The following is a 27,578-nucleotide window of genomic DNA, read 5'->3' as shown; positions in this document are numbered from 1 at the left end:
TGGTTTACTTTTGGAGGTTTTGGAGACAGGGTCATGTGGACAAAGCTTTACAGCAGGGTCATGTAGACAAAGCTTTACAGCAGCGTCTTACGGGGCATGGGAACAAGATTCTTAAACCTGTCCTGGGGACAACAAAGAAAACCTAGTGTCTCAGTTACACTGTGTACAAGTGTCTCCTCATCGGTGACTTCCCAGTTACTGTGGCCAGGTAGTTTATCAGTGCTTACCCCTGGCTGTTGTAAGTAGGATGGTCATGACTGCAAGTTGAACCAGGAAGTAGCTCAGCCATGCGATCAGCTATTGATAACATTGGACATTTGGGGTAATAACTTCTAACTTCATTCGTTTTCACTTTCAGATATGTGCTTTAGATGATTTGATTAAATTGGACTTGGGTTTTTTGGGGGGGTGGGGGATGTTTTCCCCCCTTTTTCTCCCCAGTTGTACTTGGCCAATTACCCCACTCTTCTGAGCCGTCCCAGTTGCTGCTCCACCCCCTCTGCCGATCCGAGGAGGGCTGCTGACACCAGCCGCTTCCTTTCACCTGACAGTGAAGAGTTTCGCCAGGGGGACGTAGCGCGTGGGAGGATCACGCTATCCCCCCCCCCCCCCCAAACGGGCGCCCTGACCGACCGACCAGAAGAGGCGCTAGCGCAGTGACCAGGACACATACCCGCATCCGGCTTCCCACCCGCAGACAGGGACAATTGTGTCTCTAGGGGTGCCCGACCAAGCCGGAGGTAACACGGGGATTCGAACCGCCGATCCCCGTGTTGATAGGCAGTGGAATAGACTGCTATGCTACCCGGACGTTGTTGAAACATGTCTGATGCTCATATTCTGGTGTCCCGTAAGACGCCATTATTAAGTCCAGTGGTGGTCACATATCCAAGGCCTCCAAAATGGAGACAGCGAGGAAGATGATATGCACAGTGACAAAAGCATGAAAATAAGACCCAGGCTGTAAAAACAGGAATTATCCTTTAAGTCCCACCATTGCTCTTCTCCACGATCCACCTCCTGGTTGGGGTGGGGGCGGGGGGGGGGGCGTAACAGCAGTTATGGAGAATTGGGATCTGTGAGTGACCAGGGAGCAGGTTTAGCTAAGTCGTGGAAATTTGTCCGGGGCTCGGCTGTGCAGCATCTGCCAGACGAGTGTGTGGTCACATCTTAAAACCGTGTGATTAGCTCATACCTTGGGGGATTTTTGGGACAGGTTTAGGGAACCTCATTCCCCACCCCCACCCCTTCTCTTTCGGCATTCTGGCATTTCAGACCTTTCCCTCCCCCCCACCTTTCGTTGGATGTTTGAGGACGTACCCTTCACCCGTGCTCTTTAATCTCCAAACGAGCTGCCCAAGCCGTTCTCAAAAACACGACTCAAAATCTGGAAATCGATGCCCACTTTGTTTGATCCGAGATGCAATTTGCACCTGTCTTCTTGCCACGGGAGGTAACGCTCAGACGAGCCTCTCTGCTTTATGGAATATTCATTTATTTAAAAGATAAATGCAAGGTGGACTGCCCCCCCCCCAAGTTCCCTTCCTTTTTAGACCTTGTTTAAGGAATCCTCTAAATCTTTTTTGTGGGTGGGGGGGGGGTAACACAATGGAAACAAGAGTTTAATTTGCCGCTAATTTGAGTCTTTGAAGGACGAGCTTTTTGACAGCATCAATACTGCATTTCGGTTTTGGACGCTAATTAGCCGCCTAGATTAGAGCTTTCACACGCAGCGTGTCTGGGAGACTCTTGGTGGAATGCAAGCTTTGTTAGCTTCGAGCGGAGATCAGACTTTATTAGCATCCCATTTATTAATGGAGCACTGATGCACATGCTAGATTGCTAAACCGCTCATTATGACTCTGGCGTTATTGCCGGGTGTGGTGTGTCGACGTACATGTTGCCATTTGATATCCATCCTATTCACGCTCCTTCTCCGACTCCCTCTCTCTCTCTCTCCTTCTTTACCCTCCATCAGTTGCTTCAGCAGGCGACCTCCTCCAGTAACCTAGGAGCCTTCAGCGGGATCCAGCAGATGGCAGGTGAGTCAGAACCGAGTCAACCCACACCACATGAAAACCACCACAGCCGTGCGTGGACTCTTTGTTTCGCTCCCTGTTGTTTTGTTCCCGCTTCTAAAAGAGGACCAAAGAGCATAGCAGATGAACTGGAGTGGCGGAGCCGCCGAGCAGCTTTGCCCTGAAGATTTTAGTAACCGTTCCATAGATTTGTCTTGATCTTCTAATGAGGCCAGACAAGAGGGCGCCCTGGGCATCGTACAGTAGTACCGAGGGCTTGTCGGGAACGCAGGAGCGGCAGACAGGGAGAAGAAAGAGAAGGGGATTGTGAACATGTATAAATGAGGGGGCGCTGCCGTCGGATTCCTTGCACTACTCGCTGGCGCCATCTACTGCTGCCGCCTCGCTCTCCTGTTCTCTGTGTGTGTGTGTGTGTGTGTGTGTGTGTGTGTGTGTGTGTGTCTGTCCTCTCTTATCCAGATTTCCGTATCTCTCTTTTTTTATTTCCCTCGTTCTGTCTCTCTGAAAAGAGAAATCCTCTCCTCCTCTTGCCCACCACTCTCTCTCTCTCTCTCTCTCTCTCTCTCTCTCTCTCTCTCTCTCTCTCTCTCTCTCTCTCTCTCTCTCTCTCTCTCTCTCTCTCTCTCTCTCTCTCTCCTTTCAGAGCCTCTTTGTTTGGATGCTTTCGAAAACCGCCGCCCTCACTCGCCTCGCCTCGCTCTGTCTTCATCTCACATTGCTTTCATCTCTTTTGTTTCTCTCATTTCTTCTCTTTTCCTCCCATCTTCTCCATTCTCACCCCTGTCCCCGTGTCTTGCCCCTTCTCTCTCTCTCTCTCTCTCTGTGTGAAGTGTGTCTGTCTGTGTGTGAAGTGTGTGTGTGTGTAGTCTCTCTCGCTCTCTCTGTCTGTGTGAAGTGTGTGTCTGTGTGTGTGTTTGTCTCTCTCGCTCTCTCACTCTCTCTCACTCTCTCTCGCTCTGTCTGTGTGACGTGTGTAGTCTCTCTCTCACTCTCTCTCGCTGGGGCCGTGCCTATAGTCCCCGGGTCCTATATTCCCCGGGTCCTATGTTCCCCGATATCGGGGAACATAGGACCCTTTCGAAAAAAAAGGGTCCCATATTCCCCGTTTTCCCCTAAAAAGGTCCTATAATCCCTGTTGCAATAGACACCGGGGAACATAGGACCCTCTTTTGGAAAAAGGGTCCTATATTCCCCGCTGTTTCCAGGGGAACATAGGACCTTTTTCCAAATAAAGGGTCCTATATTCCCCGCTATTGCCAATCGAGGAACAAACCGGGGAACTTAGAACCCTTTTTGCAAATTATTTCCTTGACGGGTCCAAAATAATAAAAACTGGGGTCATGGCTGAGTTGTAGGCTACGACAATCTATTCCTCTTAGGCCGTATTACCATTGTTGGCTGTTGTATATCGCAGGCCACCTTGAGTGCGTATCCAAATTCGGCCTAGAGGAGGCTGTAATTTGCTTTATTGTTATTTCTTACCAATATTTACTGCAGTAGGCCTAGTTAGTTGGCTCTCCGGCTCAGCATGGACAGTCGGCAATCAACGCAAGTTTGTCTTGCAGTAGGCCCGCCTACCAGTATAACCTAGCCATTTCCACCTTCGCTCAAAGTTCAGTTTGCACAGCACTGGACACTTCAGCCACTTTCTTGTTACTTTGCAGTTCGTTTTCCATATTAACTCACTTGGCAGACTTTCTTTCAAAAAGACTTTAATGATGAACTTTTTAGGCAGAGAACTTAGACCAGGACTTGAAATTTAGGACCAGCACAAAGTATCCATCAACGGGGGCCGCCTACCTTACACAATAGGCTAATTGCCTAATAATAATAATATGTGCTTCTCAAAAAACTAAAGGCTTGTGGAGGTGCTAAACCAAAAACATGAATCAAAGACGAACATCAAAGGATGTAAGGTAACACTCACCAAATGGTAAAAAAATAACAGAGGCAGTCCTCTATTTCACCATTTTATTGTTTGGCATCAGTCATTAAGGTTTCTGAAGAAGACCACCCGGCCAAGTTAATGACTGATGCCAAACAATGAAATGGTAAAATAGAGAATTGTGTCTTTTTTTTTTTCATTTGATGAGTGCTACCTTACATCCTTTGATGTTCTTCTTTAATAATAATAATAATAATAATAATAGTAATAGTAATAATATCAATAATAATAATAAGAAATAATACATAATAATAATAATAATAATAATAACAGCCTAATAATAATAATGATAATAATAATAATAATAGCCTAATTATAAAAGAGGCCTAATAACAAATAACAATTACAGGCATAATACTATCAATAGTAACACTGATAATAGGCTATTAATAACAAAATGCTTCTAGTAAAAGCTTGGCTGAAAAAGGGTTGGTCTATGGCAGAAGCCCCCCAGAAAAGGCATGGTCTAAAACAAAAATCTCCAAGGCCTAACTAGCCTAACATTAAGGCTTTTTTCTTCTTCAAAAAAATCAAAATGAGTAGTCCTAGTCCATTAGGCTACTCAACAAAGAGTGGCTAAAACTCTGGATTTGACATTGCCGACGCTGCAGGACCCTTTGTGCATTATAGATCCTTCTGATTGGGACTGTTGGCTCCCTCGCAACTTCTGCAATCACCCCCTGTCGGAATTCTGCACGGTGCACCATTTCTCCGTCAGGGGGATGCACGTGTTCCCCAACATCGTGCACAATATGTTAGCATCCACGTCCTCCACTTCAAATCTATTTGTGATCAGTGGCACTCTACAGTTCCACCTCCAGCACCTCCATCTAATGGTGTCTTGATTGGTGCGGTGCTTCTGATATCTGAAGTTCTCATGTACCAACACTTTGCCCCCTCGATCACCATCCATAACTATTGCCATTGTTTGTCTTCTTGTAGGCTAGTAAGCACATGACAGTGAGTCCACGAGTTATCACCGATAACAACCGATTGTTGCAAATTGTTGCAAGTTGGCGGGCAGTTTAGACATTGGTGAATTTTGATCATGTGGTTTAGAATGCCAGGAAACTTGCGTGCAGATGACCACACATCCACGACAAGTTTTAAATATTTCCAAACTCGAAATCATGTGTGCATTTGGCTATTTATAAATTATTTTTCGAGCAATCTGTGTTTTGTGATTCAGCTTTAGCGTTGCTGATTAGCCTTTCATTCATATTTTGTCAAAAAGGCGTATTCATTAGCCTAGGCCTATGTCCCGTTATTTCTGTAGCATACAGCATCTTAGAATCTTAAGAGACCACGCAGATATTGTTATTATTTTATTGTTATTACCATTCTATATTAGCCTACTTTATAATTATAAATATTTCAATTATCCAATTTTTAGCATTTCTAATATAAGGCTATATTGTTGTTATTATTATTATTATTATTATCATCATCATCATTATTATTATTATTATTAGGCTATTATTATTATTATTATTGTCATTATTATTATGTTATTATTATTATTATCATTACAATTATGATGCTTAAAGGGCCTTACTGAGCAGATGGTTTCTATGTAATATCTGTCAGATGCTTTTCCCAATAAGCTGGTGTGGTTATGATGGGAACGACGGCTTTCTAGCGAACATAGAAGAAGTGGGTCGGAATTGGCCTATTGTCAATATCAGCCAGCTTACGCAGGAGTCTATCCCTGGTACAATGCGCTAGACCTCTGGGAGATGGACTGCTGAGGACGGAACACAACACCTATCCTCAGCTCCCAGCACTTCTCGCACAATGTGCTACTCATACGCTGAGTTGGCGGCACCCGGGATCGAACTCACGACCTTGCGATCCATAGGCGAGAGCTCTACCGACTGAGCTATGCCCGGGTACAGTTGCTCAAGGAGCATAGGCTTACTATATTACATTCAGACACAGACGAGCCAGCTCACCTACTTGGCGAGGCGCATTTTCCTCGATAAGTGACACATTTCACGCATAAATATCAGAGAACTACCGGGGTGGGTTATGCGCCCAAATATAGGCTATAGCCTAATAAGTTGAAATTGGTTTAGTGTGGAAAGTTTCCACATACTTTAGCCAACCTGGACTTTGTGAATTCGTTTTTGTGATATAAAAATAGAAATCGTATGATTCATTGTCTTCGTAATAATCTGCCCTAAATAATGCATTATTGAAAATGCACTTTTTGCGCCAAACAGCGTCAAACCTGCTGACCGGGGAACATAGGACCTTTCTTTATAAAAAGGGTCCTATGTTCCCCTAGGGCACCCGGGGAACATAGGACCCTTTTTATAAAGAAAGGTCCTATGTTCCCCGGGTGCCCTAGGGGAACATAGGACCCTTTTTATAAAGAAAGGTCCTATGTTCCCCTGCACATACAAAACGGGGAACATAGGACCCTTTTGGGGAAAAGTGGGGAATATAGGGCCCTCTGTATACAAAAAGGTCCGATATTCCCCGGTCTCATACAAAGCGGGGAACATAGGACCCGGGGACTATAGGACCCGGGGACTATAGGGAGGACCCCCTCTCGCTCTGTCTGTGTGTGTAGTCTCTCTCGCTGTCTTGCTCTCTCTCTCTGTCTGTGTGTGTAGTCTGTGTGTGTGTCTCTCTGTGTGTGTGGGTGCTCAGTGAGTTGTCAGCTGTTAACTGTGATGTGTTTATGTGGGGGACAGAGAGAGGAGCTGAGGTGGGGTGTTTATGTGGGGTACAGAGGGAGGAGCTGGGGTGGGTTGTTTATGTGGGGGACAGACGGAGGAGCTGAGGTGGGGTGTATGTGGGGGACAGAGAGAGGAGCTGAGGTGGGGTGTATGTGGGGGACAGATGGAGGAGCTTGGGTTGGGTGTTTAGATGGGGGACAGAGGGAGGAGCTGGAGTGGGGTGTTTATGTGGGGGGCAGAGGGAGGAGCTGGGGTTGGGTGTTTAGGTGGGGGACAGAGAGAGGAGCTGAGATGGGGTGTATGTGGGGGACAGAGAGAGGAGCTGAGGTGGGGTGTATGTGGGGGACAGAGGGAGGAGCTTGGGTTGGGTGTTTAGATGGGGGACAGAGGGAGGAGCTGGAGTGGGGTGTTTATGTGGGGGGCAGAGGGAGGAGCTGGGGTTGGGTGTTTAGGTGGGGGACAGAGAGAGGAGCTGAGGTGGGGTGTTTATGTGGGGGACAGACGGGGGAGCTGAGGTGGGGTGTGTATGTGGGGGACAGAGGGAGGAGCTGAGGTGGGGTGTTTATGTGGGGGACAGAGGGAGGAGCTGGGGATGGGTGTTTAGGTGGGGGACAGACAGAGGAGCTGAGGTGGGATGTTTATGTGGGGGACAGAGAGAGGAGCTAGAGTGGGGTGTGTATGTGGGGAACAGAGGGAGGAGCTGAGGTGGGGTGTTTATGTGGGGGAGAGCTGGGGTGGGGTGTTTATGTGGGGGACAGAGAGAGGAGCTGAGGTGGGGTGTTTATGTGGGGGACAGAGAGAGGAGCTGAGGTGGGGTGTTTATGTGGGGGACAGAGAGAGGAGCTGAGGTGGGGTGTTTATGTGGGGGACAGAGAGAGGAGCTGGAGTGGGGTGTTTATGTGGGGGACAGAGAGAGGAGCTGAGGTGGGATGTTTATGTGGGGGACAGAGAGAGGAGCTAGAGTGGGGTGTTTATGTGGGGAACAGAGGGAGGAGCTGAGGTGGGGTGTTTATGTGAGGGAGAGCTGGGGTGGGGTGTTTATGTGGGGGACAGAGAGAGGAGCTGAGGTGGGGTGTGTATGTGGGGGACAGAGGGAGGAACTGTCACAGATTGAGCTCACACACACACACACACACACACACACACACACACACACACACACTCACACACACACACACACACACGCACACACGCACACACACCCAGAACCGCACACACACCCAGAACCACACACATACACACACACTGCCATGCAGATAAATAGGCTGTGGGATTTGGCTGCCTAATGGTGTCTGATTCTGAGACCTTGTTGGGCCTCCATCTGTGTGTGTCTATGAGTAGTGTGTGTGTGTGAGAGAGAGAGTAGTGTGTGTATATATAATCTGTGAGTAGTGTGTATGTGTGTGTGTATGTGTGTGTGTGAGAGAGAGAGACAGAGAGAGAGAGTGGGAGAGAGAGGGATGGAGCAGGAGAGAGAGGGAGAGAGAGGGAGGGAGGGAGCGGGGGAGAGAGGGAGGGAGCGGAAGAGAGAGGGAGGGAGCAGGGGAGAGAGGGACAGAGAGAGGGAGTGTGAGAGAGAGGGAGGGAGCGGGGGAGAGAGGGAGAGAGAGAGGGAGAGGGAGGGAGCGGGGGGGAGAGAGGGAGCATTAGTGATTGGCAGGAGATGGGAGACAGCAGAGTGACATCTGGTTCCAGTCTTCAGCATGAGGAGCCACGGCGCTGTGAGGCTCAATTACACCAATGAGCATTCAATTAGACCCGGCCAACACCGGCCCGGTAGAACCCAGCTCTGCCACACAGCATCCGTAGTGCCTCACGAGCCCTGCATGAGCAGACACACACACGCGCGCGCGCGCGCGTACACACACACACACACACACACACACACACACACAGAGTTTACTATCTGCACAGCCTGGATACGCAGCTCCCGATGTGGGGGTTGGGTTGTATTTATCTATATGATTATATTTGTCTCTGGATGTCTTTACCCCCCCTTCTCTTTCTGCCCCCTACTTCTCTTTCTGCCTGCATCTCTCTTCCCCCTCCGAGGTCTGGTGAGCTGTGGTGAGAGAGGGCATGTGGTAAAGACATTGTGTCAGGAGGGGAGGAGGGCTGGGATGGAGGCAGCACTGCTGTGTCGGGTGGAGGCAGCACTGCTGTGTGGGATGGAGGCAGCACTGCTATGTGGGATGGAGGCAGCACTGCTGTGTGGGGTGGATGGAGGCAGCACTGCTGTGTGGGGTGGAGGCAGCATTGCTGTGTGTCGTATGTGTCGTGTGTCATGAGGGTAGTGTGTGTGTACTTATAGTGCTGTTTCCTGGTCATGTGGTGTGTACTGCTGGACTGCAGTGCTGTTCAGCTACCATAATTAACTGTTGTTTGTGCAGTTATAGAAGTGGTCCTGCAGTGTGTCTCAGTAGTGAGCCTGGACGGCCTCGCCAAACCAGCACAGGACACAAGACCACCTCAACATGGCTGTTAGACAAATATAGAAGTCTCAGCATGGCATCTATATCACACACACACACACACACACATATACACACACATATATAAACACACACACACATATATACACATACATACATATAGTATAAACATACACACACACCTACAAACATATCTAAACACACACACCCACACATATACCTTCATATATAAACACACACACACAAACATATACACACACATATAAACATACACACATATATACACATACACACACACACCTATAAACACACATTTATAAACACATACACACATATACACACATATATAAACACACACACATATACACACACACACTTATACACACATATATGTAGACACATACACACACATATAAAGACACACACACATATAAACATATATAAACACACACACTTATACACACACATATATATAGACATATACACACACATATAAAGACACACACATATACACACACATATGTATATATATAAACACACACACATATATAAACACACACTTATACACACATATAAACACACACATACACACACACACATATATAAACACACACACATATACACACATACACATACACACATACATATATACATATACACACACATATATACACACCACACACACGTACACACAAACACACATATACACACACATATATACACAACACACACATGCACACATATATACACATATATACATATATACACACGCCACATCCCGGCTCGTCCTCTTGCAGCGTGGCTCGTCATGGAAACCTTGAAAGGAAGAAAGAACATGTGGGAAACTGGCAGTGCTCAGCTTGTGCAGAGAGAAGACGTTTGGCACTGGGGCAGACGGGTCAGAACCAGGGATGTTAGCTGGTAGTTCCACTAGAGCGGATGGGTCAGAACCAGGGATGTTAGCTTGTAGTTCCACTAGAGTGGATGGGCCAGAACCAGGGATGTTAGCTGGTAGTTCCACTAGAGCGGACGGGTCAGAACCAGAGATCTTAGCTGGTAGTTCCAGTCGTCCAGTCTCAGCTTGGTCCGGAGGCATATTTCTGTCAGCTTGTCCACTCCCACCATCTTGTCAAGCAGGACTGATTCCTCTATATGGTGTCTTTCTTTGTGTGACATTTCACGTCTGTGTGTGTGTGTGTGTGTGTGCGCGCGCGCGTGCGCGTGCGTACGTGTGCGCGCGCGTGCCTGCATGCGTGTGTGTGTGTGTGTATTCTCATGGTACTGTATATACAATCAGACTGTATATACGTCACATACTTCACAATGATGAGGTGTCCACATCTCCTAACCTGACTCCCTAATACTCTAACATGCTCATGACACTAAAATAAACAAACAAACAAACAAACAAACAAATAAATAAAAGTTCTCTTGTCCCCGTACTTGGACACGCTCACTATGCAGCCTGACTTATGCTCTGATGAATGACCCTGTCTGCTTTATGGGGGCCTGTAAAGACACCTCTAAACATGTACACCCACATGAAACCATGCACAAGGACACACACACACACTCAGAAACACAACCACTTGTGAAGTGGGCCACAGGTTGAGTTGTGCTCACAGACAGTGTTTTATGGCCCTTCGTTAACCATCATTCAGATGTAGGCATGCAGTCATTATTTATGCTTAATAATGGGCCATATGCTAATGCCACCCAGCTAATTAGCAGTAAAGAGATAAAGGAGTGAGCGCAGGGTGGCTCCTGGACTCATCCCACGTTATGACTGTTGAATGGGATGTTGTGCGAGGCTTATGTCTAGATCCTGTCCCACTGCACTCTTCTCTTCACCTTTTGGAATCCACACAGTCTAAGCCTGGGTCAGCGCTGCCCTCCAACCTTTGTACGTTTTCCCAGTCCGGCACGGATCTGGCCCTGCTCCAAGAGTTTGCGTCCCCAGGTTTGACACCACCCTCTCTGGCTCCTTCCTCCAGGTATGAGCGCTCTGCAGTTGCAGAATCTGGCCACTTTAGCAGCGGCAGCAGCGGCAGCCCAAAACTCGGCCAGCCCCTCCGCCGCAAACCCCCTGTCCTCCAGCGCAGCCTCCCTGGGAGCGCTGGCCAGCCCAGGTAACGCCGTAACGCGGGATGAGGGAGGGGGTGGGGGGGAGTGGGGGGTGGGGCGTCCCGACGCCCGGCTCACCACGCGGCTGTCATCCCCCCATTCACCGCTATTGTCCAGGACACCGGCATCGCCATCAACCGCTGAAATCATCCTCATCATCACCGAACCAACCATCACTGTTACAGCCATCATCACATGTGTGACCTTCGTCACGTGGCTGGCCGTCCCTGTGGACCCACCCGGTACCATGGTGTGTGCATCCACCCTTCCACTTGCTTGCCTTGACGTTCAAGTTCTCACGTTGCAGACCCCTCACTCCTTCATTTCCATGGAGCCCCCCACCCCCCATACTGTTGATGATCCATTGCTTACCTTCATCCTGTCATCGCTGAGCGACTCACTCCCTCATCATGTGGTGTTTTTGTACAAAAACCATGACATCCAGTGTTACACACGTTCGTTTTGTGTGTGTGTGTGTGTGTTTGTATATGTAAGCATGTGTGTTATGTGTGTGTGTGTACGTGTTTGTATTTTGTGTTTTGTGCTTCACTTCATTAGCCCCATGGAGAAGCAGGAACCTTAGTGCAATGTACTTGTGTCGAGGGGAAGAGTCTGTACCTGCACCTTTGTGTGTTGTTGTTGTCGTTGTCGTTGTCGTCGTTGTTGTATCTGTGTTGTGCTGAACAACATGGCTGGCATTTAGAGAGCGCTTTAGAGACTGGTAGCTTCGGTCTGTGTGGTGTCTGAGCCGGGCTTGGGTCAATAAAGGCCTCCCTGCTCACAACATGTCATTCTTTATCACTTTGCACCAATTCTCCTCTTCTTTATTCCTTGCTTCTTCTCGCTGCTCTCCTTTTTTCTTTTTTTTTCTTTTTGTCCGCTGCCCTCCTTTTGACAAGCTCCCTGTTTCTGCTCCGTCATTCTCTCCTTTCATGTCCTCTCGGCTTCACTGTAATAGCAATGGGTTCGCCGTCTTTCTCAGAGCAGATTCCCGGCAGAGCATGAATATGAAAAGCTTTCTGTCCCTCTGAAGACGCCTCCACGCCGCTCCCCGCTTCCACCCAGCCGCTTTGCACTGGTGTGAATGCCCATTCTCTCTTTCTCTTCTTTCCCTTCACCGTCTCTCTCTCTGTGTAGCTTGCTTGCTCTCTCTCTCTCTCCCCCTCTCTCTTTCTTGCTCTCTCTCGCTTTCTCTTTCTTGTCTCTCGCTCTCTCTCATTCACTCTCTCGCTTTCTCTATCCTGTCTCTCTCCCTCTCTCATTCACTGTCTCGCTCCTTTCTCTCGCTCGCCTCCCTCTCTCATTCACTCTCTCTCGCGCTTTCTCTATCCTGTCTCTCTCCTTCTCTCATTCACTGTCTCGCTCTCTCACACTCTCTCTCACTCCTCTTTCTCTCGCTCTCTCCTCCCTCCCTCTCACTTTCTCTCCCGTCTCTCTCTCGTTCTCTCATTCACTCTCGCTCTCAATCCTTTCTCTCGCTCGCTCTCTTGCTCTCCTCTCTCTCTCTCACTCTCTCTATCTCTTGTGCTCTCTCACCCACTCTCTCGCTCACTCTCTTTATCACTCTCGCTGTCCTCTTATCTCGCTCGCTCTCCTCTCTCTCTTTCTCCCTCTCTTGCTCTCTCTGTCTCTCGTGCTCTCTCACCCACTCTCTCTCTCTCTCTCTATCACTCTTGTTGTCCTCTATCTCGCTCGCTCTCCTCTCTTTCTCCCTCTCCTCTCACTCTCTTGCTCTCTCTGTCTCTCGTGCTCTCTCACCCACTCTCTCTCTCTCTCTCTATCACTCTCGCTGTCCTCTATCTCGCTCACTCTCCTCTCTTTCTTTCTCCCTCTCTTGCTCTCGCTCTCTCTCCTCTCTCTCTCTCGCCCTCTGAATGGGTGGCCAACCTTGAATAGTACACGCTCAGGCTGAGCTCTCCTCGATGCTCGGTGTGAATGAGTGGCAGTATATTGCATGTGTCAATGAAAGTGAAACCTCACACCAGTTTGATAAATATAGACAGTTCTGCACGGAGACAGGCTGAGGTGTCTTGTTTTGCACTGCGCTGAGCGCCGGCATAATGCATCCTTATATTGCAGCGTTTCCTCACACATTCAGCAGCGATGCTGTTGGCTAGACATCTCTTTGATGAGATCAAAGGTAACAGAGTAGAGGAAACAATTGTGTCTAAAAACAGAACATGAATGCCGACTCTCCGCGCCATATTGCACACCGCCCCGCCCACCTCCACTATGGCAGCTCAGCTGTGGTGCACAAGGTGTTGCCGTCGTGTCGTGGCTAGCTACACAGGTGCGTTTATGAGTGTTTGTCCGCTTTTGTTCGTTTGTATCACAATTTAAGTTTTTTTTGGTTTGCTGTCCCCATGTCACTGAAAACACTCCGTCTGCCATGTGGAAGTTTTACAGGTCCAAAAGTGATTGAGTAAATTGTCTACCATTTCTTGGAGAGCTTGCACGTCATTTGGTAAAATTAGTGTGGTACATTAATTTCGGTCATTACATTACATTACATACATTAAATTTACATTAAATTAATAAGGTCAGGACAAGCCCCTTCACGCAATTTACACATGATTTAGTTTGTAATAATACAAGTGGGGGCAGCACAGCGGTGCAGTGGTTAGCGTGGTCGCCTCAGAGCAAGAAGGTCCTGGGTTCGAACCCCGGGGTTGTCCAACCTTGGGGGGTCGTCCTCTGGGTGGAGTTTGCACGTTCTCCCCGTGTCTGCGTGAGTTTTCTCAGGGTGCTCCAGTTTCCTCCCACAGTCCAAAGACATGTATTTTATTTTATTGCTTTATTAATCCCCGTGGGGAAATTCTTCTGTGTTTAACCCATCCTAGCTGTGTAGCTAGGAGCAGTGGGCAGCTGCCGTGCAGCGCCCGGGGACCAACTCCAGTTTGTCTTGCCATGCCTCCATCAGGGGCACAGACAGGAACACTAACCCTAACATGCATGCCTTTTTGATGGTGAGGAAACCGGAGCACCGAGAGAAAACCCACCACAGACACGGAGAGAACATGCAAACTCCACACAGAAAGGACCTGGGATGTCCCCCCAAGGTTGGACAACCCCGGGGTTCGAACCTAGGACCTTCTTGCTGTGAGGCAACAGCACTAACCACTGCGCCACCATGCTGCCCAAAATGTAGGTCAGGTGAATTGGCCATACTAAAAATTGTGTGAACATGTCGGCCCTGTGATGGACTGGCGGCCTGTCCAGGGTGTCTCTCCTCCACATGCCACCCTTCTGGGATAGGCTCCAGTATCCCCGCAGCCCCAGTTGGGATAATCGGCTTGGATAATGGATGGATGGATGGACATACATTTTTTAATGGCTAGTCACAATTGATCAAGGCTACTAGCTTGAAAGGCTTTTTAGACTATAGCGCAGATTTATTTACCTCAACCACATTATTGAAGCCCATATGTATTAAAAACCGTCCTGAGATCAAGATTTAACCAAATGATGTCTTATCTCCTTCGTTGCAGTATTTGGTAAGTATCTTAGGTAGCACGGTATGGAGATGAGTTCTCTGAGCGGCATGCAAATGTAAGTAGAGTACCTATCGATATGGACAGACAAGAGCCTTCTATTCATGGCCTCGTTCTGAATAATTGGCTCTGTTAGATTATATGCGGGGCTGGTTTTACCACATTCAACCCGGTTAAAGAGACCTAGTCACAAGAGAAGCTGCCACCATAAGCCTGTATGTTAAAGGTCTACCTGTGTCATATAAGTCTGAAAAGGTTACGTTGCAACCATATGAATGATCAAGGCTATGTCCTTCTCATGCTTTCCTGTTGTGTGCCAGCCCGTGAGTCTGCTTCCCGCTTTGTTGAATGACCTTCTCAATTCCCGCTGTAACATCACCTCTGAAATAAGCCATCACACAATTCACTTCTTCCTTTTTCTTACATGCTATAGCTGTGTTTTGGATCTTGGATTCAGTCAGATTAATTAGCGCTAGCAATTAACTAGCACTAACAAAGCTAGCTAGACCTGATGGGAGCTTTTGCGTGTTTTCAGAAGATACAAGCCCCTGCTGCTAACAACTTAGATGGTTGTTGCAGCTCGGATTGGATGACAATTAAAAAAAAATACTTATAATATGTCTCCTCTTGGTTAACGTGTCCCTTCTTTGTCTCCCATCCTCCCTCCCCACTTCCTGTCCTGGTCCCTCTCTCATCTAGCAGCAGGCACCACGGCCAGTTCCAACGCGGGAGCCATGAACTCTCTGACTTCTCTGGGCACCCTTCAGGGCCTGGCGGGGGCCACCGTGGGCCTGAACAACATTAATGCACTAGCAGGTAGTGTCAACAGTGAGTATTCACCCTGTCATCATCATCACCACTCCATCCATCCCATACAGCAGCATCGCCCATAGAAGCTGTCACTACATACAGAGAGATGGCATTGCAAAGGGCACAGATGCAGGGTGCAGCCCTAGCGCACTCCTTTAATCTCGAATGGCTTCGTTTAATTTTAATGGATGTGCCAGCAGCATAATAGCCTCCAGTCTCGTACGTCAATTGATTCCTTTTTACAGGCATTTATTCGTGTTCCGATCTTGTCCAGAATAAAATAGATTCTCTCTAGACACGAATCCAGGCCTGTTAAAGTTGAGAACTTGCTGTCTCTCAGTCATCTCTCTGAGTTTTACCCAACAGCAAACCTCTGGCTTCATCTCAAACATTCAGTAACAGCTGCCTCACCCATCTATCCAGCCACTGATCCATCCATCCGCTTCCTGGTTGTGTCCTGGGTTATGCTTGATGTAAGAGTGCCGTTTTGCCGTCCCGGCTGTGTCAGCGTGCCGCTGTCACCTCACCTGTCTGTCCCTATGTGGGCCACGTTGTACACTGCTCAAAAGAATAAAGGGAACACATAAGCAAAGCAATGTAGCTCCAAGTCAATCACACTTTTGAGATATCAACCTGTCCAGTTAGGAAGCAACACTGATTTGTGACTCAATTTCACCTGTTGGTAAATTGTCTAATTTCCACCAGGTGGAAATTAGACAATTTGCAAGACAACCCCTATAAAAGGAATGGATTTGCAGGTGGTGGCCACAGACCATTTGCCTGTCCTCATCTTTTCTGGCCGATCTTTGGTTAGTTTTTCATTTTGCTAGTGCCCTCACCACTAGAGGTGGCATGAGGCGGTATCTGCAACCTACAGAAGTTGCTCAGGTAGTGCAGCTCATCCAGGATGGCACATCAATGCGTGCTGTGGCAAGAAGATTTGATGTGTCTCCCAGCACAGTGTCCAGAGCATGGAGGAGGTACCAGGAGACAGGCCAGTACACCAGGAGACGTGGAGGGGGCCGCAGGAGGACAACAACCCCGCAGCAGGACCGCTATCTGGTCCTTTGTGCAAGGAGGAACAGGAGGAGCACTGCCGGAGCCCTACAAAACGACCTTCAACAGGCCACTAATGTGCAGGTTTCTGCTCAAACAGTGAGAAACAGAATGCATGAGGATGGTATGAGGGCCCGACGTCCACAATTGGGGCCTGTGCTAACAGCCCAACACCGTGCAGCCCGATTGACCTTTGCCAGAGAACATCTTGGTTGGCAGATTCGCCATTGGCGCCCTGTGCTCTTCACAGATGAGAGCAGGTTCACACTGAACACATGTGACAGACGTGAGAGAGTCTGGAGACGCTGTGGAGAACGTTCTGCTGCCTGCAACATCCTCCAGCATGACCGGTTTGGCGGTGGGTCAGTGATGGTCTGGGGAGGCATATCCTTGGAGGGCCGCACAGACCTCTACGTGCTAGCCAGAGGTACCATGACTGCCATTAGGTACCAGGATGAGATCCTCAGACCCATTGTCAGACCATATGCTGGTGCAGTGGGCCCTGGGTTCCTGCTCATGCATGACAATGCTCGTCCTCATGTGGCCAGAGTGTGTCAGCAGTTCCTGTATGTCGAGGGCATTGATGCTATGGAGTGGCCTGCACGTTCTCCAGACCTGAATCCAATCGAGCACCTCTGGGACATCATGTCTCGTACCATCCGCCAACGCGATGTCGCACCACAGACTGTCCAGGAGTTGACCGATGCCCTGATCCAGGTCTGGGAGGAGATCCCTCAGGAGACCATCCGTCGTCTCATCAGGAGCATGCCCAGACGTTGTAGGGAGTGCATACAGGCACGTGGAGGCCACACACACTACTGAGCCTCATTTTGAATCGTCTTGGAAGAATTTCCACAGAAGTTGGATCAGCCTATGTTCTCATTTTCCACTTTGATTTTGAGTATGATTCTGAATCCAGACCTTAATGGGCTAATGATTTTGATTTCCATTTATCATTCTTAGGTTATTTTGCTCTAAACACATTCCTCCGTCTAATAAATAAAGATTTTCAGCTGAAATATTTCATTCATCGAGGTCTATATTGTGTTTTTAGGTGTTCCCTTTATTTTTTTGAGCAGTGTATTTGTTCTGTGTTTTTCTGTGGCTCTTTATCGCTGTGTATCTCCTCTGTGTGATCTGTACCGTTGTGTCGCCAGGAATGTTAATGTCCCGGGTAGCTGAATTGGGAGTCAAAAACCCCAAACGTCACATTTGTGACTTGAGCGTCCCATACAGCGGGACCACATCCCCGACAGATATACGTTTCAATCCACACGTGTATCATATAGGTCTCGGAGCACATATTTGGTGTGCTTTTCTCGCTCTAATAGCGACTGCCAAGATATCCGGTGTGTGTCCTGCCTTTGACCTCTAGGGAAACGGGGCTGGGATCTTAATCAGTGTTGTTATGACAGCAGAGATCCTGTACCGCCGCGCTTCTCGACCACATTATTCTCCTCTGACCTTTACCGCTCCTCAGCTGTATCCGCTGCGTAAATCATACACACACACACACACACACATATACATACATATATATATATATATATATATATACACGCAGGAGCGCGAACACACAGAGAACACACAGACACGTTGCACACACACATAGTAACACAATTCCACCCACACATCAAATGCAACTGAACTGTGAACTGCAAGTTTCATATTCCGTTTTTGTCCACTTCCCCCTCCTCCCACACCCACACCCACGACTTTGTCAGCTCCCTCACCACCCTCATTTAAACACATCTAGGGCTTAATTGAATTGCAAAGGTCACTGGTGCAATTATTCCCGAATAAATGAGTGACCTATAATCCGGCGCTCCATGGTGATAATTTATTTGGCTGTGTCTGACGGCTAGGCGACAGGACGCCGAGCCAATGTCAGACCCCCACAAACAAGTTGCCCTCCATCATGATATTAAGCTGTTGCACACTCTAATGAGCGTTGCTGTCTTCGCCTACTTTTCAGCACAACCTTCCTCTCCCAACACCCCCCCACACAACCTCCACTTCCTTCCCCCAGAATCAAGACGTCAAAGGCGCTGCAGGCACCACTGACCAGGCTTTTGCTCATTTTGTTTCTACCGCCGTTCATCTGAAGTGCTTTTCAGTCATGCTGTTGAGAGACGTAGAATGATCAATTAGGGCCACTGAAAACACTTGGTCCCTGTGAAAATAGAGATGTTGAACTCTGAACTGCACATTAAATGGGCTTCGCCCATGTGTCGTTAAGTTGGGAGGCCCGTTGGCACTGTCATCATTCTGGTGTCTGATTTCCTGCTCGGTGTTGTGATGTTCTCTGTTGGGCCCTCCAGCTACACATAAATGTTCTACGTCTTAGTGGTATTTATGTGTGGTGTGTTTGTGTGTTTCTCTTGTGCATCACTATGTGTTTATTTGCCTATCTCTTGTACGGTCATGTGCAATTGTGGGGCTGTCACCAGCTATGTTCATATAGTGTGTCATTTACATGACCTATATGTTCGTGTCGTACTGTTTTCTGCTGGTGCCATGTGAGTTGTTGTGTCTCGTGCATATTGCTGTGCACATGGTTAGTGTGTATTCGACATGTGTGTGCCGTATCGTGTATAGTCTTATGTATAGTCTACCTGTGTGAGTGTGATCTCTGGTCCGAAGAGTGGCGTGAGGCATGGGTGTACATTTCTGTGTATGGTTGTGTGTGTGTCTGTGTGTCTGTGTGTGTGGTAAAACATACTAACCTTCAGTGGGAGCGCTAATGAGTAAGTGCATTCTTCTTTCTTTATTGTTGGGTTTTTATGTAAAGTTGCTCAAATGCTCTCAGGTATGGCGGCCCTCAACGGAGGCCTGGGCGGCACGGGGCTCACCAACGGCACCGCGGGGACCATGGACGCGCTGACGCAGGCTTACTCAGGGATCCAGCAGTACGCCGCCGCCGCCCTGCCCACCCTCTACAGCCAGTCCCTGTTGCAGCAGCAAGGCGCTGCTGGGAGCCAGAAAGAGGGTCAGTAGTCTGGGACCTCCTGCTGCTGTAAAGATCTGCATTATAAAGTTCATGTTCAGCAGCATAAGGAGTACATTCTGCAGGGGGGATGGAGGCTTGACTTGAGGTTGTCAACCTTTGAACCGAAAACATGTGGGTACGGGCCTAGGATGGTAGAACTGATAGTCTTCATAATAAATTCCATGATATTTTCATAAAATATGGGGAGGGTAGAAAGGTGACACACCAGCGTTAGCCAACGAAACAATCTTGGCAGACTTGTGAGAAATCGGGGGAGTCGTTTTACTACACACCACCATCCCTGTCCTCTTCATCCACAGCCCTTTCTTCACCTTTTTCTAAGCGACAGTGTCGTTCTTCCCACCATTAACTCTGATTCTTTACTCAGCCTTTGCAAACATACATTGATGCTGTAGATTATATAGCACACTTCATCTGTCTGTTGTCGAATTACCTGAGGAGTGACTCAGCCACTCCCTGAAAGATGGCGGGCAGAGTTTGGGACTTTTTTGGAAATCGGACATCAGATATCGCCTGTGTAAATGAGATGCTGTCAGATTGGTCCAGGTGCGCAGGATATGAGCCAGGACTCCCCTTTCCATCCAACTTTTAATTACATTCCAGGAGATTAATCAAATGTCACAAAATAAATAAAATCATATGATTTAGGCGTGTTTCCATCAGAGCTGTTTAAGAGAGTACAACCCTGAATGTAGGCCGATACGTCAAAGTTCCACGCTCCCCAGAAAGATGGACAGTCTGTCAAAAATTGACTTATATCGGACAAGTTTTTATTGATGGCCATGATCACTGCTGTCTGAAGACTTAAGGCAAATGATAGTGTAGTGATACACACACACACATGCACACAAAGAGCTTGTAACATAAGGTTAGCATGAAGAAAAAGCTCATCATGTGATTGAATTATATTTACATTTCTTATTTTATTTGGCAAATGCTTTTCCATTGCAATTTTTAAAAAATTTTCATTAAATAAAAAGTTTATCCACCTCAAGTGAAGGTAAAACACTTTATGCAAGTTTAGGGGGATTATATTTGCTATTTGCTGAAATCCCTCATGCCTCTTATTGGAAATGATCAATTTCACATTGATCCATTTAACACAAACACTTTTAGGGAGAGAAAATCTTCAGAATAGATCACGATCTTACCAGGAAAGTAAAGATTATAAAGAAAGAAGTGTACGATCATCGATTAATTAAGTCCTTTTGTTCATTTAAAGAGGTATAAATCTGTAAAAATGCCTATATGTATACTTGTGAGTACCACGCTAACCTACCCACTTGACCCCCTCACCACCACCCCTACAGGTCCTGAAGGTGCCAACCTGTTCATATACCACCTGCCCCAGGAGTTCGGAGACCAAGACATTCTGCAGATGTTCATGCCTTTTGGAAACGTGGTCTCCGCCAAAGTCTTCATAGACAAACAGACAAACCTAAGCAAGTGCTTCGGTACGACAACGCTGGTATCAACTGCTTGCTCACAAGGGCTGGGCGATATGTGAAATATTTAAACTATATTGACGATGATTTTTTTTGGAGATGTCAAAGTAGGCAGCTTCATGAACATTGCGGCAATCTAGAGTAACTAAACACCAGACCATTTTAGTGAGTGTGCTGACGTCTACGGATTAAAAACCATGTAAATGTTAAAACATGGCAGGCTGGGCTTGGTACTCTGTGGTGTTGGCATAGCAGGATAAACAGCTGCAAATAATAACATTAATAATGGATCTGTTGGATGACCCAGCATTGACAGTAGTGTTGACAATTGTTCATGCTAGCTCTGTCTGTCAATGCTGATAATCCAACAGATCCATTATTAATGTTATTTGATGCAGCTGTGTTTATCCTGCTATGCTAACATCACAGAGTACCAAGACCAACCAGCCTGCCATATTTTAACCTTTACATGGTTTTTAACCTGGAGATCCCAGCAAACTCACTTAAATGTATAGGATTTAGTTATTCTTTAATGTGCTTTTTAAGCAGCCAAAAAGAGATTCCTGAAGACCAGGTCAACTGCACTCGTCCCACGAGTATTGAGAGCTGGTACAGAACTGATTTTAAAAAGTCATTTCAGTAAACCATTTCAGAGAAAATGCATGAACAGCAACATATATACATCATCAAATGCTTTAAAAATTTAGTTTTTTTTTCCAGCCATATCGCCCACCCCTAGTTCTTGGAAAACATGAACACATGCAGATACCTCTCGTTAGATCTCCTGGCCTCACTTTCACCTCTTCTCCCTTCGATCCTCTTGTCTTGCCCTCCTTTGCGGCCCTCCCTTTTACTCCCCAACCCCCATCCCAAACCTTTGCCCATTTTCCATCTCCAGGCTTCGTCAGCTACGACAATCCTGTGTCGGCGCAGGCAGCCATCCAGGCCATGAACGGCTTCCAGATCGGCATGAAGCGGCTGAAGGTGCAGCTGAAGCGCTCCAAGAACGACAGCAAACCGTACTGATCTTAGCGCTATAGGGTCTATCTGCTCCCCATGTTAGCACTGCTAGGGTAAGTCCCCTAAAAATGAGCCACGACCTCTACACAGGGAGTAGGGGGTGGGGGGTGGGGGGTTGGGGTTCAGGTGGGAGGGAGGGACGGAGAAAGGGAGGGGGAGATGACCCACGGAAAAAAAAACACCCAGAGGGAGACCCACACGCCTTGTTTTATTCTTTTATTTTTGTTTCGTTTTTGCTTATTTGTTTCCTTTCAAGTTTTTTTCATGTTAACAGTATTATTATTTATTTATTATTATTTTTTGAACAAACATGAACACTTCCATCAACCGCCATTACGTTGTACAATTTCTAGCAATGGAAGGAAGTAGCTATCTCGGGTTGCTTTTTATTTTTTGAAGATGTGAAAACGTTGTTGCAATTTTTTCCTTTTTTCTAAATGATAACATATTTTTGGAGAACTGGTTAGTTCGTCAGTGCCGAAGTAAAGATAGAAGCCATGTTTTTTCCCTCTTTTTCCTCTCTCTCTCTCTCTCTCTCTCTCTCTCTCTTTGCGAAACCCGAGGCCTGGTGATGCAGTTTTTAAGGGTCCATTTTTTTAATTTTTTTTTAATTTTTCTGTTTAATTTTAATTTTTTGACACGCACACCAATATGCACATTTAGACCTTTGACCTCCATGGTGTTGGTTGCGGGCTGCCGCTGCTTCTTTAACCCCTCGTATGCCTGCAGGCACCCGGGAGCAAAGGCTACAAGACAATAGTGGCCTCTCACATAGACACTGTCATCGTCAGCGTATCGTGAAGTTTTACCCCAGCTACACCCTACCATTTATGTCAGACAAGGTTTTTTTTTTAATTATTATTATCATTATTTCCTTAAAGATTTATAAGAAATGAATTAGCTGATACACTTCTGGGTCAGATCACATTGGTCTTTGTTGAAGGGGATATTACGTAGAACATTTTCGAACCAACATCCAGAATTTGACGAAGGCTATAAATATGGATACTTACTGAAAGCAGAGTTTTATGGGTGGGTGGGCGGTGGTGGGGGGAAGGGTGCCACTGAAAATACTTGATGTTTCTTGAAAGATTAAAAAAAATAAAATAATAATAATTCAAAAGTACAGAGAAAAGCCACAGGCCTGTAAATTCTATTTGTAAAAAAAGCAGTTCTATTTTTATACAACATTTTTACTGCCTCAAGATTTAAAAAGAAAGAAAAAAAGGATTTTATTTATCGCCTATCGTTTTAAGTTATTCGGACTCCTAAAGTAAACGCGTCGTTTTCAGAGTTAGACCATCATTGGCCGAGTCTCACGGGGGGGTTGGGTGGGGGGGGACAAAAAAATCGGCTTCCCCGGTGTTCTTCTTTGGTGTCGCTTTAGTCCAGAACCACGTTCCCACCGCCACTGCCATCCCCCGCCCATACACCCCGCCCCTCCACACACACACACCTTCACACTCCTCTGTACGTCTTCGCATCACCCTCCTTCATCATCATCCACCCCTCTCCTTCCATACTTCCATCCTTCCATCCATCCTTCCATCCATCCGTAGTTGGAAATCACCTGTCAAGTTTCTACCTTTCCTTGCGTTTTGTTTTCAGTGTTACCTTATGTTACGTTTTTTGTTTGTTTGTATTACGGAACAAAAAAAGCAAAACAAAAAAGAGAGAGATATTTTCAATGGAAAACTATGAATAATTTCTCCCAAATGACCCATCCATCTCCCTGCCTCCCCCGGGGGCACGGGACGCTCATGGATATCAATTTGGGTGCTCTCTGTTCCATGTGGGTGTTGCAGGAGTGAGCGAGTATGTGTTTGTATTTTTAATCTGTGTGTGTGTGTGTGTGCGCGTGTGTGTGTGTGCGCGTGTGCATTGTTGCTGTTTGTGTAAATCTAAAGCATATATCATTTTATATTTTAAAAAAAATCTGAGAACGTAAAGCTAAAAACTGATAATTGTGTAGTCGCTGAGTGGTGTTTCTGTTCCCAATGGTTTGCATTGTTGTTGATGTTGTTGTTGTTGTTGTTGTTTGTTGTTCTCCTGATTTAAATGCTGTTAGTGGTGTGGTGCTCTGGCTCTCTGTGTTTGTAACTCTCTCCTCTCCCCTGTTTTCTTCCCCTAGAAACCCATCTCCATGCCTGTTAGCTCATCGTTTGCCTAGCATGTCTCCGTGGCGTCCCCCAAATAAAAAAAAAAGAACAAAAACACAAAAAAACCCACAAAAAAAAACACCAAAACAAAAACAAGTGTCATCGTCCTGTCATTGTTTTCTGATGTCTTTTCTGAGCTCACCTGATCATAACCTGGTCTCCGCCTACTGACCTTTTGAACTTTGAACTTAGCTTGACATTTTTGGACTTTTCTTGTTTTTGTTTTGTTTTGTTTGATTTGGTTTGGTTTGGTTTGGTTTTGCATGTGACCTCATTTTAATATGTTGTTTTGTTTCCTGGGAGAGAGTAGGAGTAGGGACTGTCAGGGTTGAAGGAGGGAGGGAAGACATGTGAGAGAAATGAATTAATGTGAAAAAGACTGAGAATTTCTATGGACAAACGAAGAAGAAAAAAAAAACAAATGTGCTTTTAAAAGAGAAAAAAAAAACAACAACCTGTGGCAAAGCAATTTTCATTCGGTTTATTTCATTTCGGGGTTTTTTGTTTTTGTTTTTTTGTCTTTATGTTGGGTTTTGCTTTCCCTTTTCCTTTTCCTCATTTAAAGTAAACTTGAAAGTCCAGTGAAGGGATTGGCCTGCCGTCCGGCTCGCGGCACCACTGGCTGACGTCAGACGCAGGTCACCTGGTCTCCATGACGATAAGACTACTTCCAAACAGTTTTGAAAAAAAAAAACAAAAAAAACTGTCTGATCAACAGGAGGTGCTCTCCGAGCTCTCCAGTGGTTTTTACATTTTTCAGGCAGTGTAAAGTTTTTTGATAAGGCCATTTTAAGTGGCTCTGTTTCTCATTAAAGTCTATATATAGAACCACTTTTTTCTAGAGTAGTTTAAAGGTAACAAAATAATAATAATAAAAAAAAGACATTTGCCCTGTTTGGGGGGGAGAAATGCTACCTACTTGTGTCACCTTTTGCTGAACTGACTCACAGATAGACAATCCGTGGTTTAAATGCACATGATGAAATGACCTATATTTTCTACTGTTTAAATGTATAAAGGAGGAAAAAAACAAAAACAAACAAAAAAAACCAACAATGCTACGATACTTGTAACCCGCGTTAACGTTGGTGCTTCTCGTGAGTTTAGTTGTGGTTTCATCACAAGTCTAACAGTCTTAAATGTCTCATGTTTTTAAAGAGAAGACTAAAAAAATCAGTTTACTTGAACAATAGATAAAGCCTTTCATATTACTATAATAGTTCCTTTGTTTGTTTGTTTTTGTTTTCTTTTGTTTTCTTTTTTTTATAAAGGAGTCCCTATTTGCTAAATTTCTTGTTGGTTAATTAGCTATATAAAATTCCTAAAAATATATATAAATATAAATATATCTATATATATCTATATATATAATATGTCAGCTTGTGAAGCATCAATGTCATTATTATTTTATTTCTCTTGTGGGAAACAATATTTAGGTGTGTTTTGTTGTTCGGCAAAAATGTCTTATAAAGAAAAAAAAAGACAAGATCAGTGGAGTTTTAGTGCCAAAATTCTGAAGGTACTTCCTGCCTAGCGCGTCAGTGTATTTCTTGTGAAATTATTTGATAACATGGGTATTTTATTAAGTGTTTTGTATGGATCCCTCATATTTAAAATATAGATTTAAAAAGAGTTTGTTAAACTTGCTATTCTGTGGTCTTGTTGCCTGAAAATGTCATGTTTGCTTTTTTTTTTCTCTTTATAATGATGTAAAAAGTGCCCATGTGTCGTAGATATATGTAACGTGTGTGTGCGCGCGTGAGTGTGTGTGTAGATATTGATACATATAAATACACACGCGCACGCGCACTTGCACACGGACACAAGAGACTCTCGTGCAGACCTCACGTGTTACTTTTGTTCTGGCTATATGAGAGCCCCTGAGCGTGAACGCCTCTGCAGTTATTACCCACAAGCGTCAACACACACACGCACACACACACACAATATTCAGCACTGATCTTTTAGCCAATGTACAGCTGTTTTGTTCATCAAAGCCTTAGCACAAGCCTTTGCACTCCCTTTCTATCTGTCTCACGCTTACACACGCGCACACGCACATCATGCAGCGCCGTTTCCTTTGCTTCGTTTTTTACCAGCGCGCTCGCGCACGCCATTCCGCCCTCGCCCCCCAATTCAATATCAAGTTTAAGTCTTACGTGGAGCCTTATTTTTAACCTCCTCTCAACCCCCCCCCTCCCTCCTCCCCGGCCGTCGGTTTCACAGCGTCTGCGATGCGGTTGCAGATGTCACAGACAGTCAGGATCGTTATTTTGTTGCTCGCGCGCCATCACCTTAGTTGAGTCAACCTAAAACATCAAGTCTGTACTGCCATGATGTAAGCGCGGGGCAAGAACTAGCGCGTTCACGAGCGCTCTGCGAGGAACAACGCACCCTCGGAAACAAGAAAAAAAAAAACATCAACACACACCAGAGACAGACGGCAAGAAGGGCGGTTGTTTTTTTTTTTGGTTAATTGTTGTGTTCTGTCGCTTGTGTTGCCCATCTCTGGACTAGTCCGTGGATTGTTTCTAAAATAGTCGTTCTGACAATTGTAAGACTTCTTACCTATCGTAGTGTGATGGGCCCAAAAGAACCGTGCTGAGATGCCAAAGCGTGTTGTTGACATTCTCATAGTCAGCCGGTTTACATGGCACAATGTTGTCAAGTCTATGAAACTGCCCCCCAGCTCCCCTCCCTCGACGCCTATAGTTTACGGTCTGCAAAAAAAAATAAAAGAAAAAAGGCAGCACTATTTTCTATGGAACCTCACCAAATCGCCTTAACCGGGGAGTGTCGTAACAGTATTATAAGACTGTAAGACATCGTCATTCAGCGGTGTGTGCCAAGTTTAGGTCCTTTTTTTTTGTACACTGTTAACCCTCCACTTGTCAAAACTCTTGGTTAGCTCCGCCATTTTATCCCACAGCCGCAGCAGAAATGGCTGAAATGGCCGTCATGCTCACAGTGATGGAGGGAAGGGAAAGAGAGATGCCAGAGAGCGGGGCTGTTTTCTCCATGGCTGCCGTCTCCAGGCTAACCTGGTTTATTAGAAACGGGGCTATGTGAAGAGCCACCTTATTGGAATAGCGACAGGGGAAATAAAACGCTATTGGTTCAAGAGGAGGGGTCACGTCTCCGATCTGCAACGAGCTAAACAACAGCCACTGCCAAGACAAAGGCGATACCGCCTTCATTATCCTGTCTCACACCAAATCCAGTGTCAAACTTTAGCTGATAAAATGATCCATCAAATGGAGGAGGCCAGCAGACTTTTCCTGAATGCAGTGGAAGCATAGAAGCAGCGTAAAAATAGCTACCTTTACAATCAACCCGGATAGCATCCGGATGTGGGCCACTTCA

At 46.2% G+C, this 27,578-nt stretch overlaps 1 protein-coding gene across 6 annotated transcripts in view; it reads left to right on the top strand.

Annotated features, from left to right (window-relative positions):
* The window catches only part of celf2 (cugbp, Elav-like family member 2), a 210,334-nt gene extending 184,882 nt beyond the window's left edge, over positions 1 to 25,452 (top strand). For 3 of the 6 annotated variants that reach the window (XM_056277808.1, XM_056277806.1, XM_056277804.1), the window contains exons 8-13: positions 1,979 to 2,042; positions 15,418 to 15,543; positions 19,391 to 19,570; positions 20,902 to 21,045; positions 21,935 to 22,109; positions 24,188 to 25,452. In XM_056277808.1, the coding sequence (XP_056133783.1) occupies positions 1,979 to 2,042; positions 15,418 to 15,543; positions 19,391 to 19,570; positions 20,902 to 21,045; positions 21,935 to 22,062 (642 nt within the window). In that variant the 3' untranslated portion in view covers positions 22,063 to 22,109; positions 24,188 to 25,452. Of the gene's footprint in view, positions 1 to 1,978; positions 2,043 to 11,094; positions 11,230 to 15,414; positions 15,544 to 19,390; positions 19,571 to 20,901; positions 21,046 to 21,934; positions 22,110 to 24,187 lie in introns of all 6 variants that reach the window. The other 3 variants (XM_056277807.1, XM_056277805.1, XM_056277809.1) reach the window with 2 other exon arrangements.
* Positions 25,453 to 27,578: the final 2,126 nt, after the last annotated feature.

Source organism: Lampris incognitus, chromosome 3 (assembly GCF_029633865.1).
Source record: "Lampris incognitus isolate fLamInc1 chromosome 3, fLamInc1.hap2, whole genome shotgun sequence".
Classification (NCBI taxonomy): Eukaryota; Metazoa; Chordata; class Actinopteri; order Lampriformes; family Lampridae; genus Lampris; species Lampris incognitus.
This window is presented reverse-complemented; position numbering and strand designations above follow the sequence as displayed.